The sequence below is a fragment of the Clinocottus analis genome, unplaced genomic scaffold, assembly GCF_023055335.1.
Source record: "Clinocottus analis isolate CAN_PGR_092001 unplaced genomic scaffold, fCliAna1.0.p SCAF_12, whole genome shotgun sequence".
Taxonomy (NCBI): domain Eukaryota; kingdom Metazoa; phylum Chordata; class Actinopteri; order Perciformes; family Cottidae; genus Clinocottus; species Clinocottus analis.
In genome coordinates, this window is record NW_027175843.1 from 9,885,525 (window position 1) to 9,904,665 (window position 19,141).

At 39.0% G+C, this 19,141-nt stretch overlaps 1 protein-coding gene across 2 annotated transcripts in view; it reads left to right on the forward strand.

The window, feature by feature from the left end:
* Window positions 1-253: 253 nt before the first annotated feature.
* LOC137782740 (glypican-6-like) overlaps window positions 254-19,141 on the forward strand; it is a 70,375-nt gene continuing 51,487 nt past the window's right edge. For both annotated transcript variants that reach the window (XM_068572316.1, XM_068572318.1), the window contains exon 1: window positions 254-716. In XM_068572316.1, the coding sequence (XP_068428417.1) occupies window positions 566-716 (151 nt within the window). In that variant the 5' untranslated portion in view covers window positions 254-565. The remainder of the gene's footprint in view (window positions 717-19,141) is intronic.

Consider the following 19,141-nt stretch of genomic DNA (forward strand, 5'->3'; position numbering starts at 1 on the left):
GAATTGATTTCTTATCATCCGACATCCCATTTCAGTTCAGTGCATGTTTCCCCCCCTCTTATATATTTATTTCCACTAAATCTCTGTTTGTAGGTGCCGACATGCAGCCCCAGCTCAAGTGAAAGAGGCTGTAGTCCACTCCATATTTTCTGTCCCGCTTTGCCTCTCCAGTGCATCTGATGTGCACGCAGAGCGCTCCCCAGCACACACACGGCATTTCCCACTTCAACACCACGACCACGGGCTTCGTCCGCTCAACGAAGTTGAGACAACACGGCTGGAGACGCATCGCCTGGATACATGTGGCGCCTCCACGTTCGCACTTCTCTTCTCTTCTGTGGCGCCGGGGGACTTTTTTGCTTTATCGGTTGCGAAAGAAACCACGTTGCACTTTTGGGAAATGTGTTGGTAGATACTAATTGTTGAGTTGCAACCATTACACGCTCAAATCATTAAGTACCTGCAGATCCACTGCAGGGGATTTTTTTTTTTTTTTTTTTTAAACCAGCAAGGATACGGCAGAGCACCTTCAACAATACGGATCTTCACAGAAGTAAAAAAAACAATGCTCAGACTCGAGACCATCATTTGCACTTTTTCTGTGCTGTCTGTTGCCGCGCGAGCAGATTTTAAGGCACGGAACTGCAGTGAGGTGAGGGGGGCTTGTATCGGGAAAGGCTTCAGCTTCGCACATGTTCCTCTCCAGGAGATCCCAGGTAAGGCTGCACCGAGTGCGACCCGTCGATTGGGCTCACGACATGACACAGAGAGCACAGGCTTTTGTGTAATACACGCGTCTGTATTTAATGTTGAGCTAACCCAAATATCCTAGTGCAACTCATTTATGATGCAAAGTCTTTCCTCCTGTATCCCTTTGGTCGAGCGCTGCAGAGGGTAGCTGTCTCAACCACCTGTCACTTATCAAGTTGCTGCGAGTTTTACTGACCGAAGTTTTAGTCCTAAACTTTACATAGGCTCCTCAATTACTAAACTAGTCATACTGGACCCGACTGGATGCTGAACAGATGGCACAGCCTCCTGAACCCCCTGCACCCAGCTTGAATCATTGAAGTGACACCCTTCTTCTAAAACGCCTGCAGGACCCAGCTTTCTGGTAATGTGAGCTGGTTCACTGATTATGTATTCATGCAGCGAAATCAGCCAGCATCAATACTCAACGTGCATAGAGTCCCTCAGGCAGCTGTGCTGGGTAAGATCTGTGTCCAGTGAAGGTATGCGACTGTGCTAAACCAAGCAGAGATAATGAATGACCAACTGTGCAGACTGGCTCCTGTCCGACCAACATAAAGTGATAAGATGAGGTGGAAGTTGCATACATATGAGTCAACTGGGCCTACATAATGTCAGACACTAAACCCTTTGGAGTGGTCATTCATTAAATGGACAGAGATAGTACATGCAAAAGATACAGGTTGAATCATGTTTAGGGACTTTCAGGTTTTGGAAACTAGTGACGTAAAAAAAAATAAATCTAAATGCGTATTTTTGTGTAAATGAGTATATATACATTCTGTTTTAGCGGTTGCTCGTGTAAATTTGAAAACAATGTTTTTCTGCAGTCAAATTTTCTATAGTACAAAATGAATGATTAAATAGTATTCAGTGATGTAACATCAGAGTCGAATCCACGTCCAACAACTCAGCATGTTATTATGTCTGCATCTGTAGGAAAGTAATTAGGAATGAAAGGTGTTTTTTTCCCCATTATCCCATCTGAGTTGCCTCTCCAGGTCGTCATTGTTGTGCTTCAGGGCCAATCATTGTCTCTATAAAGCAGGGAATCTGGCACAAGTAAAAGGCTGCATATTTGATAAGAGACACACCTGTTCAGAGATGGGTTGAATGCCTAACTGATTAAATCCTTTGGATCCATGTCCCTGACATCACAACTAATCTGCCAAATGAGTGCAAAATGCAATCTCTCTCATCTCTGAGCGTTGTCACCCTGAGTAAACGTCTTTTGATATGGTCTTTGAATGAGTCATAACCTTACATGTCAGCTGGAGAGACAACACATTATCAACTCCTCAGCAAATTCCCACAGTGATTGGCATGCCCTTCAGGCTTGCCTCTCATTCATGCAAACAATGATCAAGCTTAGCCAAAGTAGAGGTGGAAATACCTTTTATTTGAAAGTTAATTTTAAAGCATTACATAGTCTGATGAAAAAGTATTAGAAGCAGAAATACATATTTATTGTTTAAACTCTGGAGATTCATATATTGTTAAGATGATTTTAAATTCTATTGTCTTTTTTTGATGAATTGGGCATCATTAGCTGCTTTGATTGATTATTTAAGTATGCATTTTAGTGCACTCAATACTTTATTTAATTACTTACACTAAAGTACACAATTGAAGTAGGACTACTGTTAGAACATTTATAAGTATACGCCATTGTGGTAAACATGTTTGTATTTTGGGGTTTTACTGATAGATTATCACATAGACACTGCACACATGCGTGTACGTAGCCTTTATTTTGTTTCATGTTTGAAATGTTAGCTCTTTAAGTGGCACTGATAGGGTATGGAGCTTCCATGTGGCAGACGGTACATGGGAGTTAATATTCCAATACTTGTAGATTAGTTGGTCCTTGAGGGATTTGGTGTAGAGTGTCTCTTCAAGCTTCCCATATACAGTAGCTTATTGTTTCTGTGAGCCTTACAGCTGCCATCACACTCACTGATGATTAGGAAAAACAAATGGTAAATGTACTTGCGTCACACCAAGTCTTCCGACTATTCAACGCCTGTTAACACTTGTCATTCACCCATAAACTGATGGCAGGGGCTACCATGCAAGGTCCCACCACAAGAGTGTCCTTCACACTAAGTCCTCATTCACACCCAGTCACACACCTCAGGCAAAAGTAGGCAGGCAGCCATTGGGAGCAATTGGTCCAGTGAGCACTTATCCGTTGAAAAGACATTAAATATTGCTTCAAAAGTGAATGTTTTTTCCCTGCTATTTAAAGACATTGACCATATTTCCCTGGGATTCGTCATTTTAGAGGCAAACCACATCCAAAAGTAGTGGAACCAGTCTGTGCCAAAGTACCTGTGCATGAGTGTACCAGCTGTAAGCACACACTCTTATTTTACATAAAAGTACAGACCAAATGTACATTGCTCCCATTACGATGTTCTGGGAGATGTTAAGTGTCTTCCCCAAGGACACATTGATATGGACTAGGGGAGCCGGGGATTGAACCACCAATCCCTTTAATTAAAAGGCTCTATCTCTGAGCCACAGCCACCCCAAAAAATTTCAACTTTTATGTTACTGGTCTACTTCTACAAATGATGCTTTCACTGGTTCCACATACTCCACGTTGAATGGCTGCTCTTTGCTGTTTTATGACTTTAAATCTGTTGTTGTCTGAGACATCAAATTGTAGTGACGGAGGGATGTGTTTGTGCTAACATTACTTTTGATACAAGATTCCATGAGAGACCATGTTGGACAGAAATCACTAGATGTATCTTATAAAGGAACCACAGTTTCTAAAATTGCATTACATGTTAAAAGTTGACCTCATTAGACTGCTGTTGAATTATTAATTACACTATGTGAATGAATGCTATTTGTTTAAATCTAATAGTTTTGGATTACAGTTAGTTGCTGCCCTTCTCTTTCTGATCACAGTGCATGAGTATTGACCAATCTTAAGCACTCTAAAGCCATTGCAAATACAAATAAATAAATATATGAATAATAGTTTATTCTTGCGCTCAGCACCACTTGGACCGCTCAATATGTTATTCATGAAGCTAAAAATGAAAAACTTACAATCCCATATTTTTGCTGTTGTGTTTGGTCAAACAGAAGCAACCAGGTCAGGTGGAATGACAGCAGTGGAGTTGGTGTTATTGACATGAATGTTGTTTTGATCCAAAGCATAAAGGCTCAGTTGGTACAGTAATTCCACAGGACTAAGGTGATACTTCTGCCAGCTGACTGGGCCATGCTGGAGGCTGTCAACGGCTACATGGTGGAGGCATTTTAAACCTCTGGAGCATGATGTTGTGGATTGCTCTTATGGTCTTTAAGTGTTTGTGCGCCTAAAACCCCCGGTGCCTCTCTCTGTCTCTCCCGAGCAGATTTGACTTCAATCTATAAATCTAGGATTGGGAATCTTTTTTAAAGACATACATTGTCTTTTCATCCTGACAGCAATCAATAAAAAAAAAGGACTGTAATAAACTCATCCAATCATTTAATCTGGCCCGATGCACTCATTGTGCATCGCAGAAGTCTTCCAAAAGCTGGGAGGTTGACAGATGTGGGTAGTTTTTGTTTTTTACATCCATTATTATATGTTCATGTTCATAATGATACATTTAGGGTAGTGGCTTTTGAGGGAGGCGTGAAGTGATGAACTGTCAGTGTTGCCAACTTGGTCACTATCTTACTTGTCATTAGCAACTTTTGGAGCTATACTGCTGGCTACTTTCTTAGGAACAGACACTGGGCTGTTTTTTGGGTTGGAGGATTTTTAAATGTAACTTACTCTTGCTAGTTTTTCTGCCTCTTACATCCAATTTGTCATTGCTCTGGTTTAAGACGAGACATGCACTCAGTCTTGTCCCTGTCTCGGTTCCCCTCAGTGGATTACCCAGCGTCTGAGATGAGATGGGAAGATACGGAAAGCAGATTGCTGGTTTCAATGGAACTTCTTAGCGTGTCATATTCTATGCTATCATTTGACGGCCAGCTCTGTTTACTGGAGATGGACATGGGACATAAATAACGGTGCTGATATTTTGTGTGATATTTGGCTGCCTGCACAACAAGGCAAATTATCACTGCTGAAGCGTGTAATGTGCACAGGTTCCACATTGCCACATAATGGGATGGAGAGGAATAAAAAGGACTAAATGGGAGTGCTTTCAAAGGGAATGGCCATGTGACTTTGCTAGCCCTGGCAGCATACGCCAGTGTTGCTCTGATGCATTTTCAGATTATTGTGACCTTCCTGTCACTCACACATGTGGAGCTTGATCTGGGAGTGAAGTCTACAGAGGAATCTGAACTTTTGATTTGTTTGCAGTGTGTTTACACTTTTACATTTCATTCTACAAGCATCAAAATATTTGTGATAAAATTGCTAATATTTAGATTTTTGGGTGTTTGGCTGTCATTGTTAGAGTTTTTTGATATGGTAGCACCAGTGTTTGAGGCTGTATTCTGCTAGACAATGAGATGTGACTGTCTCCTACTGAGAAGCAGAGGGGGGCACCATCAGGGAGGAGGAACCCAAACAATCATCATTTTTCCCATGGAAGTGCGGATTTCTCAAACACTGCTTCCATCTCTGTGTCATCAATCATGCTCATGAATGCCAAAATGGCCTCATGATGGGCTTTCTTGGCAGGTGTTCCCTCTGAGAGCTGTAAGAAACATTGTGTTCCGCAAGTGTTTTTGGGTTGCAGTGTTGGAAGCAGAACACCACAACACTCAAAGCATATACATTTTACTTTCACAATCAATGTTTTACAATTTGCCTCACCATTAAATTACATTTTGTATGATATTGTATTGAGTGGAGATGTGCATTATGGCCACCTGCACAATTTTTTGTTTTGGTTAAATGCTATCCAATAGTTCTGCTTTAAAGGGCTTATTTTTTTAGCCATGTCTTTCTATGAGGCATGAGTTCAAACAGTTTTCTTAACTTCACATGTAAGAATTCTGTATTTGTGGATTTGCTCTTACTATTCCTGTTGTTTTCTCATGTTGCCAGCGCTGCCAATAAAATATGACCCGACCACACCTAATCAGTCCTAATGAAGCAAATTAACAAATAGGATTTTAGAGTGTTGGATATATTTAATAACTAATAATGCTTTTTTTCCGTTGTAATGTCACTTTTGTACAAATTCAAGAGGCTTAAACCATATCATTGTTAAGCTAATGTATTTCAGATATGTGTGATCCTAATCTGGGATAAGGCTATACTCAACCTCATTGTATTGACATTTCTGTGGGAACAGGTGTATCTAATGACTTTCTTTGTACATCCAGTATCTGTTTCTTCTGTCATATGTTGGCTTTGTCACTCATCATCAGACATTCCCAGTGTCACTGTCAGTTGTATATGGGCCATTAGATTTCTTCAAATGTAATATAGAAGTGGAGCACTTGCATGATCGCCTTAATAAAGCCATGTACTTATCTTATTCTTTGTGAGCAACAGTACAGTAAGTTATTTCATTCTATGCACCAATGCATTGTTCCAGCTCCCAAAAGAAAGATGTCTGTGAACATCAAATGTGTCTGGGTTTCTTTAAAGCAAGAGAGAAACTCATGCCTTCAGGGTTGCTATTTTTTAAACACTAAAAGTAGTTTCTGGATGATATTTCTAAACCCTAATCTCTTCTGTGACCCAAGCTTTCTGTTTATTTTGGATGTGGCCCTCAGCAGGGTTTATGTCCAAATCTGTTGCTCATAACCTGAAACGTTAATGCGGTCTACACGTCTTTAAACCAAAAGGAATTTCAGATGGTAATTATTAACAATGCTTTTGTTTTGCTCATGCTGTGCACATTACATGAGGAAGGAAATCATTATTTATATTTTTTAATCTGACTTTTATTTGTGTCAACTTGGCAATGAAGCTTGCTTCGCTGTAATTTCTAAACGCATTAAGAATGGGAACACAAGCACATGAAAAAGACTCAGGGTTTTTGAATTGTGACCAAATATTGTAAGCCTGATGTGCCTTGTTTATACTGTTGATAAGCAGCTGGTATCATATAGGTTACTGAAGGAAGGATCGCACAGCCATAAAGAATTAGATTGTCAAACTCATTTGAGATAAATCTACTGTGAAAAACAAGGAAAATGAAAAAGGGATTCTCCTGAGACAGCATGGCAATAGCTGTTTCATGGATTAAGAATCATTTGAAATGTGAAAGAATGAGTTCTCCTGTTGTCGACCAGAGATTGAATAGACGCTATTTTGATCTATTAGTTCCTGTCAACAACTGTCCAATTAAATTCTAACTTGGAACGGAGAAAGAGCTTTTTCATTCCTCATTTAACAAGCTGGCATAAAAACATTTCCGCTAGTCACTGATGTATAGTTTTTTTTGTCTTTTCTCTTTTGAAACATTTGACCAGACCATCGCTGCATATAAATGTCTAGTATGATACAAAACAGAAGCATATTACTCTTTTTTGTGGGTTATATCTTATTATAATCTCTTGCAACGATTACATTTGGGCATTCTGTTGAAGCTCAAAATAGACTTATTCATTTCTAAAAAATAGTTGCGAAGTGTTACCTTGGATGAATCATGATTGACTGTCATATCTGTTCTCGCCTGCAAATCATAAAAAGCCACCAGAGTTATGTTCTGTATAGATTATCAACTGACTGACGTTATCATAGAGACATATTTGGCACACATCTCTTACTTGATATCTGACTACCCTGTCTGATTCTGTTTATTTTTTTCAGGATTGTTTGCACATTTTTGAGTAGTTGACAAAATCCCGCTGTCTCTTTGCAAGCCATTACTGACTTTTAGAAAACAATCCTCAGGATCAATGTGCATCTCTTCATTGACACAACTATCACATTTAGGCTTTTGGCTGTGACGTATAGTCGGTACTTTTCCCCGACACCTCATCTGCCTGTCAAAACCTAGCCACCATGAAACAAAGCTCCCTTGAATGCCTCGTTGCAGTGGCTGGATCTATCTTTAGACCAACGTCTGCCAATCTGGTCTTGTTGACAACGTCTGGCTAGACATGATGTGCAACTGGAGAGGGTGCTTATCTTTACACTGCTCCTGAGGGCGCTTCAGTGTGGGCATTTTCAACAAGCTGCCGTGCAGAGATGTGTATTGTTGTGCAATTGTGTCCTCTCCCTCTCACTCGCAGTCTGCTGACTAGAGGACACTTGCATGCAACAAGGCAGCAGGGCTAATAATCGCTGGAGTCTGAAAACTTAAGCTGTAAACGCTGAGTGAAAGGTAATGATCAGTGCAGGTCTCAAGGCCCTCCAGGTCTTCAAACGGCCACCAGCTGCTACCTTTAGTGCAGTCCTCTGCCATGCTCCACTTAGCAAGCTGACGCAGAAGCGAGTGGCTTGCCTGCTCACGTCTCTTTTTCAGGGGCTTCTCGGCATGCTGCCCATGTGGATCGAATATCCACCCCGGCCTCCTCATGCCTCCACTAGGCCTTTTATACCTACTCCTTGATAAATATCAACGCCAGACATAGTGTTACATATGCTGATTATGTGGTGCTTGCCATTCCTAAATGTGCTGTACATGGTGTTAGGGAAATCAATACATTAATCTTTGCTGCAATGATATTGGTGCACATGAATATTCCACCGCTCTTATACTCAGGGTCAAACATACGGTATTTTTTAGTTGTGTATTTTATCTTCTTGGCAAAGATATATTTGAGGAGAAATCTAGTCTTTGTGTATTGTTTTACATGTGGGGGGTTGCCTCACTGTACAATTTAATGCAAATGATTAATTTCTCAATTAATAAACTGCTCTGTAAATTGTCAGAAGATCGTGATCATTTCCCAAAGCCTAGGGTGACTTATTCAGATGGTTATTTCATTTCACCAACAATCCAAAACTGAAACTTAATCCGTTTACTATTACATATGACATACAATTATTAATTAATTATTCTAGCAAAAAAGTTACCCATTAGTTTTCTAATTAAATGATCAATCTAAAAATGTGTTCAGTTAAGTTTGGCTTGTACGATAATTTTCTCTGTGCTAGAATACCAAGACTTTTCATCTTTGGGGTATTATTTGCAGCTTCAATGTTGAGAAGTCACAGTGAAGCCCAGTTTTTGGAAATGATTAACTTATTTAAATAAATATGTTGTAGCGAAAACCCATTCCTCCCCAACAATTTCTTCAAATCCTCTTAAAATGTTTCTTCTCCAGTGACAGCGGCCAGCTAAGCATTTATATTTCTCTCCTCAAAGAGATTTCTTTATCATGCATTTAAAATATTTCAATATGAACACTAGACCGTTGAGTTAACACAGTTTTATCATGCACACAGCCTTGCACATGGCATGTTGCTGTGGAGTTTCTTGACATATTCAAAAAAAGAAGATACTGACACATTTGCTCAGAGTATAAAACTGTTTCAGCATCTTTATTCCTGTCCTTTTTCCCTTCACGCTCACTCTCCTGAGGATGAAGAATACCATCATGCCATTGTACTGTGCTGCTTTTATTGTAGACTGTTTTATAACAGTGAGAATTCATTTCCTATTGAACCTGTCCTCATTCACCCAAGGACATATACTCCTCTGTATCGGCATCCCCCAGTTATTTAAAACACGAGCATGCCTTTCATTATGACTTCTGACATGACCCAAAATGTGATAGGAATAATGCCATTCTATTTTGATTGATGCAAGTTCTAACTTGAGTTAGACACTTGGTTATTCTGTACACAAAACCCTCTGGAGACATTATTAAAAGTGTAAAAAGTCTGTGTGGAATACACAGCGTTGTAGATCAATGATGATGTTCCTATATGCATTGGATTCCATCCTTATGCACAAAGTCTGATTATTCACCAGTAAGAGGACTCTCTTCAATGGGCTATGTGAGGTGTGAAACAGAAACGATGCACATCAAGTGTCTGGTCTGAAAGAACATAACATTAAGTTAATATGATGATATAAAAAAGTGATTCACAGCGACCTCTAGCTATTATTTTGATTTGTGTTTAACATGGAGGTGAAGTGGTTGAGAGATGTTCGTCTGCTTTCGGTCAGATATAATGAGATGCTTACAGGGTCAAAGTATCATTTCTAGATCTAGAGCTCATGAAGGCATACAATAACTTCACACTAATTTATTCATGCAGCTTAATCCACTTACTTATTTTCTTTCAGTTTGACTGATTAATTAATTAATTTGATCATACATTTGTTAATTCACTCATAGTTAACCTGGCCAAGCTTATATGTTAACAGTTGGTTAGCTAGCATTCTCTCTAAAAAAGCATTTGAAAGTGCATGCTGCTTGGTGTTGTTGTCAGTGCTATGGATTCCATCATGTGGCTAAAAAAATCTAGTCTCACAGAGGCATGCCTAAATCTCTGTAGGGCAGACTGTGCAACAAGATATTTATTAGGAAAAACATGACCAGAGCCCATCAGCAAGACACACTAAAGGAGTTGTATGGAAGCTGTCTCTGAGCCGTCCTGTATTTCTGGAGATGAAAGGAGTGCAGCTCTGACTGGTTGATGGCCAATTATGTTGCCCATCTGGCAAAGTAGGGAATTGAATTATTCTTGGATAGACTTACCTAAGACTTACCTAAAAAAACATCAACTGAGCCATTCTAAAACCCATTGAGCAAAGAAAAATCATATCACTCTTCAATCTGATTGAGTTTTTCTTCAGACAAGTAAGTGTATTTCATAAAAAAAAATCACTAATAATACATCCATACAAACATCGCAAATGATCAAGATGAAGCAAAGACAGTAGGAACAAGCTCAAATCGTGGCACCAGCACCTCCATAGAGGCATGTCTGGTTCCCACCTCAGATGCCACTAATGACCTCTCACCAAAGATGCATGAATGTAAATACATGACATGCCGACCAGAGGGTAATTTTTTGGGGAAAACTGTTGTCAAGTATTGCCACCTGGAGTGCCCATGAAGCAGTAAATAAGAACATTAATAGGAATGTTGATCTCACTAAATTTGTCTGCGCGTGTGAACCCACACAAAGTTGGTTGGGGGAACCATGGGACACAGTGAGTGTGAGTCTCTTTGGCCAGGTACACTGATGGATACTTCTGGGAGTTGGCCTCCCTTGGCTGAATGTGCAAGACCTTGGACACTTGATGATCCAGGCGAACTCATAAGTCTGTTAAAGATTTACTACTTATGTCTTTCTATGGAAAAATGAGCATATCCAAGACAATGTAAGTATTACCGAAGCCACGTCATATTTTGAGTTCTGCAAACTTTCTATTTAGCAAAGATTCAATGACATTTCGTTAGTGTCATTTGAAGGTGTGGTAGAGCATATGGAGATGGCCTGACAATGTTCAAGTGTGTTTTCAGGAAAGGCCCGAAGAGCATTTCCTGCAACTAATTCTGCTGAAATAGTGATTATGCTTAAAGTTAAAGCTGCAGTTCTTAAATAATATGCTCTCGTCCCTAAACCATACAGGCAGAGATTTAAGCACTGGATGTTTGTTGAGTTTGCACAAGACATTTAACACATTGGTGCTCTTCTTTCAATGCAGTTATGAGGATTTGTGTGAGTTTATTGTTTGAACATTTTAAGACTTTTTTTTAGAAACGTACACTTTTATTAATCCCTTTGGGAAAATTCTTCTCTGCATTTGACCCATTCTTGATTAAGGAGCACTTCCTTACCAGTCCGCCTTGCTTCGTTTATTAATGAGGAAAAAAATGATGAAGACAGCATCTGCGACTGCAGTTATGGCACATTTAAATGTTTTCACTGTTTAAATGTTTTCATGCCATTGACATAGGACTTTCTCATGTCCATAGAAAGGGACAGCTGGGGGACAATTTCAGATTCAGGTCTAGTTAGTCGTTAAGTGGCGTCCATTGCTCATGTTGCTGTGAGGAATCTTCTAGTGACAAATTTAAGCTTTGATACTTTCAAAATATCATGTAAAAACACGTGACACTCTAAAAGGGAATGTCCAATTTGCACAGCTATCCAAAGGTCTTGATGAAATGCATGCACCTTTTGTCTTTGTATGGAAAATAGACGGTACCTGTGAGGATTCTGCAAGACACAGTGAAGAAGGAGAGTAAATGTTAGAGCATAGGCTTGCAGAACTAGGATGCCTTAGCTGGGTCTCTCCATGTCTCTTGGCAGATAAGACTGATGGGCCAGATAGCTTTTTCAGTCTTTAGAGAGGTTAACGCTGTTACCAAACCTGGCTGTTATCCAATGCCTCATCTGGTCGACTGCATGGACCAAAGTGCAAAATGTGTTACCAAACCTGACCTTTTCAAAGGTCATGGGCAGGTGCCACGAACGGCCAGGGCTGAAGAGATTTTATGTTTCATCACACCATGGAGGCTGCTTTCCTATTCTGTCAGGCCTTTTGGGCAGAATAATGCTCCTGCAGTAGTTCAGTGTTTTGTGAACAAGGTGTTTGTTGGCCGGGCTGGTTGTGAAGCGTATAAAGTGACCCATGGGAAGCTCATGTTCAACGTCTGAAGGCAGTGGTTGGTCATTTTGCTAAAGCGACAGTGACATATCTTGGCAGGATTGTAGGCCAGGGTGAAGTTCGTCCTGTGCAGGCTAGGATGGAGGCCATTGATAAATATCCTTTAGTCAAAAGAGTTGATGTGGTTCCTAGATGCAGTTTAGTATTAATGCAGTTTTTGCTGCAACATTTCTACTGTATTTGTTCCGCTGACAAAACTTTTGAGAAAAAATGCACGTTTGTCTGGTTTCCCCGCTGGCAGACTGTTTTTACTTGTGTAAAAAAGCTGATCTGTTTTGTTCCTGTCCTTACAGCTTGTGATTATGAGAAACCTTTTAAGCTACAGTTGTATGCAATTTTAATTGAATTGGTGCTGGGGCTGTCTCCTATAAGAGGAATTGGATTGAACGTCCTATCTGCTTCTTCTCATGTAAGCCACCGGCAAAATTACTCAGTTGTTGAGGAGGAGGTACTGGCTTCAGTGTTCACTCTGGTGTTCTTTGAAGTGTATGTTGGATCATCATTGCTTGTCACTATTTATACAGATCACAACCTGTTGATGATCTACACCAGTATGCAGAATGGTAACAAGAGACAAATGTATTGGTTGCTTTTTCTTTAGCTCTACATTTGACGTGCGTCAAATTAAACATGGCTTACAGGCACCTACTTTGCTTTTTATTTGGCTTGCATATGTTTAATTTTCCTTCCTGTTAAAGGTAGTTTATGTTAGCAATACAGTTTAACAGCAAACAACACCCACTACATCACTGCTGACTTTACATACAAGTTTGCTTCAGTTGTGTTATCTTTCATAAATGTACTTGTTAATTCTAACTATTGCTTCTGTGATGATGTGGGCATTACACGTGTAATAATAATATTTTTGCTTAAAGAGACATAAACATATTATTTATAGTCGTCCTGCCTAAATTTGTCACATTTAATTTGAACCTGTGTGCATCTATAAGGACAATCGCAACCAAATAGCATTGATGTTTCTAAAAAGTGGAATATATTATCTTGGACGGGGGAGGAGGGAAAACCTGTGAATTTAGTTATCACTGAATCTTGCAGTTACAATGACTTTACATATTGCGTCTATATAATTGCATGGACAATTACCATTGAAACGCTTCACTAAAAAAATCTAAAAAACTATTTAACCCTGGCGAAAGATGGGGAAAAAGCCAATTCATATTATATTTGCGGTCCAATCAAAAATTTCTGCTTCCTATTATTATTGGGTATGCACTATGAAATGTGAGCACATCGCAGCAGGAGTTTAAATATTTTTGTGTAGCTTTATCAGCAGTGATAATAAGCTAACTCATTTGACTGACACTTCATTTTATTACGGATGTGAGAGTGACATTAATTAATTGCGACTTACGACAGCTTAAATAGGTGTTTAATAAATCACTAAGTGCATGCATAAACCACTCATTAAAACTCAGCTTTATATTTTTTCACAGTTTTGGTGTATACTGTTGACAATAAATCTGCCTCTTGTTTTGTTATATTTTATTGTGAGCAGGATACACTGCTCTACTGCATATGCAACATCTGGTTGCCATGGCTCGATGCAAAGAGAAGTTATGTCTGCGGTTGGCCCCGGACTAATAAAGGACAGGGAATGTGTTCGTAAAGAGAGGTTTGGCTGGACCAAGTCTTTTTGTTTTACCCATACAGCACTCCTCATTCTGAGGGACTTGCTAAAGGCCACATTTCATAGAATTCGCTTTGAGCAAATAGAGTGCTTGCTCCAGATCACGGACAGCTTCAGGTGGAAATCAGCCATTGTACCATACCAGCATCTGCATAAGACTTTGCTCAGTGCAGATCCAATGAGTGAAAATTCAAGCCCTCCCAAAGCTGTGCTCAGACTATTACTTGAAGAACTCTTTTGTTTTTACAACTGTTTCTACAAACCCTTTGCAACTCTCATGGGTCACCCTCAGATCATTTGTTTTTTCAGTTTGAAAAATGGAACCTTGGCTGATACAAAATCAGGATACTTAAATTAACTGTGTTGGTGCCAATTTAGTTTATTTTGAGAAACTTGCTGAGTTCTATAAAAATGCTAACAATGGGAACTGTTTTCAGCCAATACGATATGGTGAGGGCATTGCAAACTCTCCAGCTACTCAAAGCACAATTGTGTATGTTAAAATTAATTTTCCCAAAGCCTCGAACCAGCAACATGTGTACATTGTTACACATTGTTACACAAGTCTGCTATGTCCAATAGCAGACCTGTGCCCTGTTCCTCGTACCTGGTTCAACGAAGTCGATCAAATGTCTTATTATCCAGCTTAATCTCATAAAATGATTGACTATAGGATATGTTGGTTCCACAAAGGTGGATGATGATGTTCTCTTGCTACAATGGAAAATTGGGGAATTATATCTGCTAATTTTAGTTACCTTATCACCCACATAAATCACATTATATTTATTTAAATTTAAATGTGGTTGCTGGCAATAATATACAAATGTGTGTGTGTGTGTGTGTGTGTATATATGTATATATATATATGTATATGTATATGTATATATATATGTGTATATATATATGTATATGTATATATGTATATGTATGTGTATGTATATATATGTATGTATATATGTATATATATATATATATATACACACACACACACACACACACACACAGTACTTATGAAGATATATGTACTGTATGCTCCTATCATGTACTATGTGTATATTCATGTATGTGTGTGTAGTTTACCATATAACTAGGAGTTTGAATGTGTGTATGGGCGGATCAGTATGTATGTATTATTCACAATCAGACATTCTATCAATTGAAGCAGTTATAAGTATTCTCATCACAAGTCCACCTTAATCATGTTCTACAATAATGATATAATAAAATATAATACTTTATTAGTCCCTCAGTGGGGAAATTACAGGATTACAGCAGCATTGCTTACAAGTAAATAAAGATAAACATCAAGTAATGTAAATAAACAGTAGAACGGTGTCCTGCATGGGGTGGGAGGCGTGGGAAGAGAGCTTAGTCATCTTTCTCCTGTCCCCCACCACCTCCACAGTATCCAGAGGACACCCAAGCGCGCTCCTGACCTTCCTCACCAGTTTGACCAGCCTCTCCAAGGTTTTTTATCCGGTGGGATGTTAAGCCACGCTCGTGATGGTTCCCATATAGTGGAGATATTAGACTTTAACCCTTTTAGTATGGCGCCTCTCGCTGGCAACAGAAAAGTAACATGCAAACAGGATGCAAAAATAATTTCACCGTAACCGACGATCATGACTATCAGCCCACGGCCTGCCACTGATGGGCATACAAATCAATAGCAGAGAAGCAGATTTTGCCACAGGACTGGTTTCTTTCTGTTCCATTATATACTATGGATTATTTGGGGGTGATACTAATACGAATGTCGTGAGCAGCAAATGATATCCCTAATCCAGCCCACCAGAAAGGTTGCAACTAAACAATGTTTCAAACTAAAGAGGTCCTTTTCTGTAGAAAAAAGAAAGGTTCCGCCCTGGCTGCAGGGCATGGGAGATGAATAAATAGCTGTAAGACCATTGACTGTTGAAAGAATATGATTATGTGGACTTGAGGTAGGGAGGCAAGAGCGATTATTAAAGAAATGAGCAGATCAAATGAGCATGTAACAAAAAAACATCCTCACTGTAAACAATTTGACTCATCCCCGACGCTAAGATTAGCAGATCACTTTTGCAAATACAGAAACGCACACGCAAAAATATGTTTTACTTGGCTCCGGTTCAAACTTAGTATTTATCTTTTATTTTCACGTCATCTGTTGACAGTGTGTGGTTAGCAACCCCAGGGACCAAATGAGCATCAATGTGGACCAAAGTCATGTGCTGTTTATTGTGTGTTGCATCTGACCAACTACCTCAACTAATCAACATTAACGATCTAACTTTTAACAGACTTTAGTAGCATCATTTTCCCAGCTGAATGTTTTTTTGGTTTTGGTCAACAAGCTACCGTACAGGCAGTATGTAGGTTATTCATGTTTATAAGCTAAAGAGACTTCACACAAGCTAATGTGGGTTCTGGTTGTGGTAGTGACCCTGATCTCGTGAAGCAGGTCACTGACCTGGTAGAACGCTAATGTTAGTAACGTTACATTATGCAAATGATTGATTGGCTAAATGGAACTTGTTCTACCACATAGATGGACAACTGGTGGTATTCTAATACATTAATATTACTGTATTTTAAGGCCAAGTCATTTCATAAGGCACTCTGAGTTTTATGGGGTGTTCCAGTTAAAGTTCATGCGTCTCCAATTAAGCTCCGGGATTAACCCACAATATTCTACTGTACCGTGTTCATCACATATCACCAATGCAAAACTCTGTCTGACAGGTTTGAATATTTTTTTGGACTATAATGGATGTCTATCAGGCTGTTGCTGCAGGCCATACTTTTAAGTAGGATCAATTTGTTGCCAGTTTTATCTTTTCATGTTGACACTATAAAGAATAATAAAACACCTTTCCATGTTGTACAATCTTTATAGGACACTACAACAAACTTTAAGATGCAGCGTTTTTTCTTTGAACTGTCTGGCCCATACCCCATCCTGTCAGTCGCTAATGTGTAGTCTGCTCCTCTTGATAGATTAACTTGGAAGCCACAGTGCTGGTTTAACCTTGGCAAGAAAGGTTGTGGCACTTTGCTGAGTGGTGAGGTCCCTTAAAAGCTCTAGCTTCCCCTATTTTGATGTACAACAGTCTTATTTTTAAGTGATGTCTTTGCTCTGTTGAGACTGCTGGAACACACAGTAGGTTTGTTGTCTAGATGAATTTTTTCTCTTCCCTTCCCCTTGACATATCTGATGAAAAGGCTGCACTCAAAATGTGTAGCCCGAGGGACTTGTCAGTAGACTGTGATATTAACTAAGTTACGGAATTCATCCTTAACTTTACTGAACTGAATATACTGATATGATGCAGGAATTGTGAGTTTCATGGAGTTATGGGCCATATTCAAGTAAACATCTGCAATGGGAGGTCCACTCGAATGCTCCAGTGTCATGTTTGCACTGGAGTCACTCTTTTTTTTTTTTATCAAAGATCAAAGCCTTGTTGTGGAGATGCATACCCAGGATTATACACAGTATAAATGTATCCTTATTTTGACAGTATCTAATTTTCACACTTCCACACATGATGTGTATCAGAACCATTCATCGGGAAATGAAATATGAAACATTCCCTATTTACATGCTTGACAACACCCACTGTGACATGAAATATAACATTGATCAACTTGAGACACATTTTTAACCACACATTTAAGTTCCAAGCAAATAAAACAAAAAACATTTTTTGATGGAGAAAAAACACTAATTGTGAAAATAATAGATTTAAAGATCAACGTGTGTTTGCATAGAGTTAGTAGCCTATATACGATGAGTGCTTTCTCTTTAACACCCTCTATTTATTCTCTATTCTTTATTTTTCATACCAAAATACTTTTGTCCTTGCTGGTTCTCCTCTATGCTGTACTGGGTGTACTGTATAGCTAAAGCTGTAACTAATCCCGTTTTTCCACGTTTTTCCTTCTATTCTTTTTTTTTTTTTTTGGCTTGTTGAAAAGAAATGATAGGTACAATGGTATCTATGTTATCCTGCACTTGCACATGTGTTTCTTGATCTGCAGGACCCCTGCAGCACATGCTTGTTCATCAAAGTCATCAAAAAGCACAAAAGACTGCATTCATAAGGCTGCAGCATTCATAGACAGCCATGCTAGCATGTCTGTAATGTGTTACTGTCTAGCAAATATATTTCAATATCCTTCAGATGTTTTCTGACATGCTTGGCCTTCAAGAAGTTACGGTAGTGTTCTGGGGTTGGAACTTGCTTATCTCATCCTAATTGGTAATTTTGTTTAGAAAGGTTGCAGGTTGATGTGAAAGTGTTATGATATTTACTGTACAAATTCTGAATGTTACAGTCTAAATCGTAAAGATGTAACCTCCTGTCACCAATTGAAGACAGCAATGTGCAAAAGGATCTTGTGCTTGTATCATACTGTTGCTCCCTCAGCATGGTGCTCACTAAGGGAAATCCATTTCTTGTTCCGCTGCTGTGGAATCTATCGATGCATGCAGTGAGAATTTTTTTCAGCAGCCATCAGCTTACAAGCTGCTACCCTGATTGGTTGCTGATTGTAGACGATGCACATTACATCTGCATTTATTTTTTTCTAGAGGAAATCTGAATTGATTGTACTTTATGTGGTAAAGAGAAATATGATTTATAATGTGTGTGCAGGAGACAACCTTGTTCATCATACTCATACTACTGTACTCTTAAATATGCCAGAAATATATTTAGTATGTCCTCATACATGTTATGTCAACAGGTTTTAGTTTAATTGTGAAATACATGCTGTTTTAAGATGAGTCTGTTTATCTGTGGCTCTTTAAAAATGTCTGCTTTGGAAAATGAAATGATGTAGATCTATAACTTTTGATTCTCTTCAGTGTTTTCTCAATGTTATCAATCATGTAATGCTGGAGAATATTTGAAAGGAATGCATTATCTGTTGTGCCCACTGAATTGAACTTTTATAGGCTCTTGGCAATGATGTTTTTGTTAATTGTGGTTTCCTGGGAAGTTTCTCATTGTTGTCAAACCAAATGAGAAACTATGGTCTTCTTAGACATACAATCATGTCAAACCTTATATGTCACAAGTTTTTTTTTTACCTTGTCCATTTCTGAAATTAGCATCTAATTATTTGTTCAAATTAACTGTCCAAAATTACAGTCAAAATTCCCATTTCATGTGGCAGTAAATGATCCCTGACATGGGTTTTGTGTTGGTGACACTTTAAATGTCAGTTGGTTTGTGAGCTACAGTTCTAA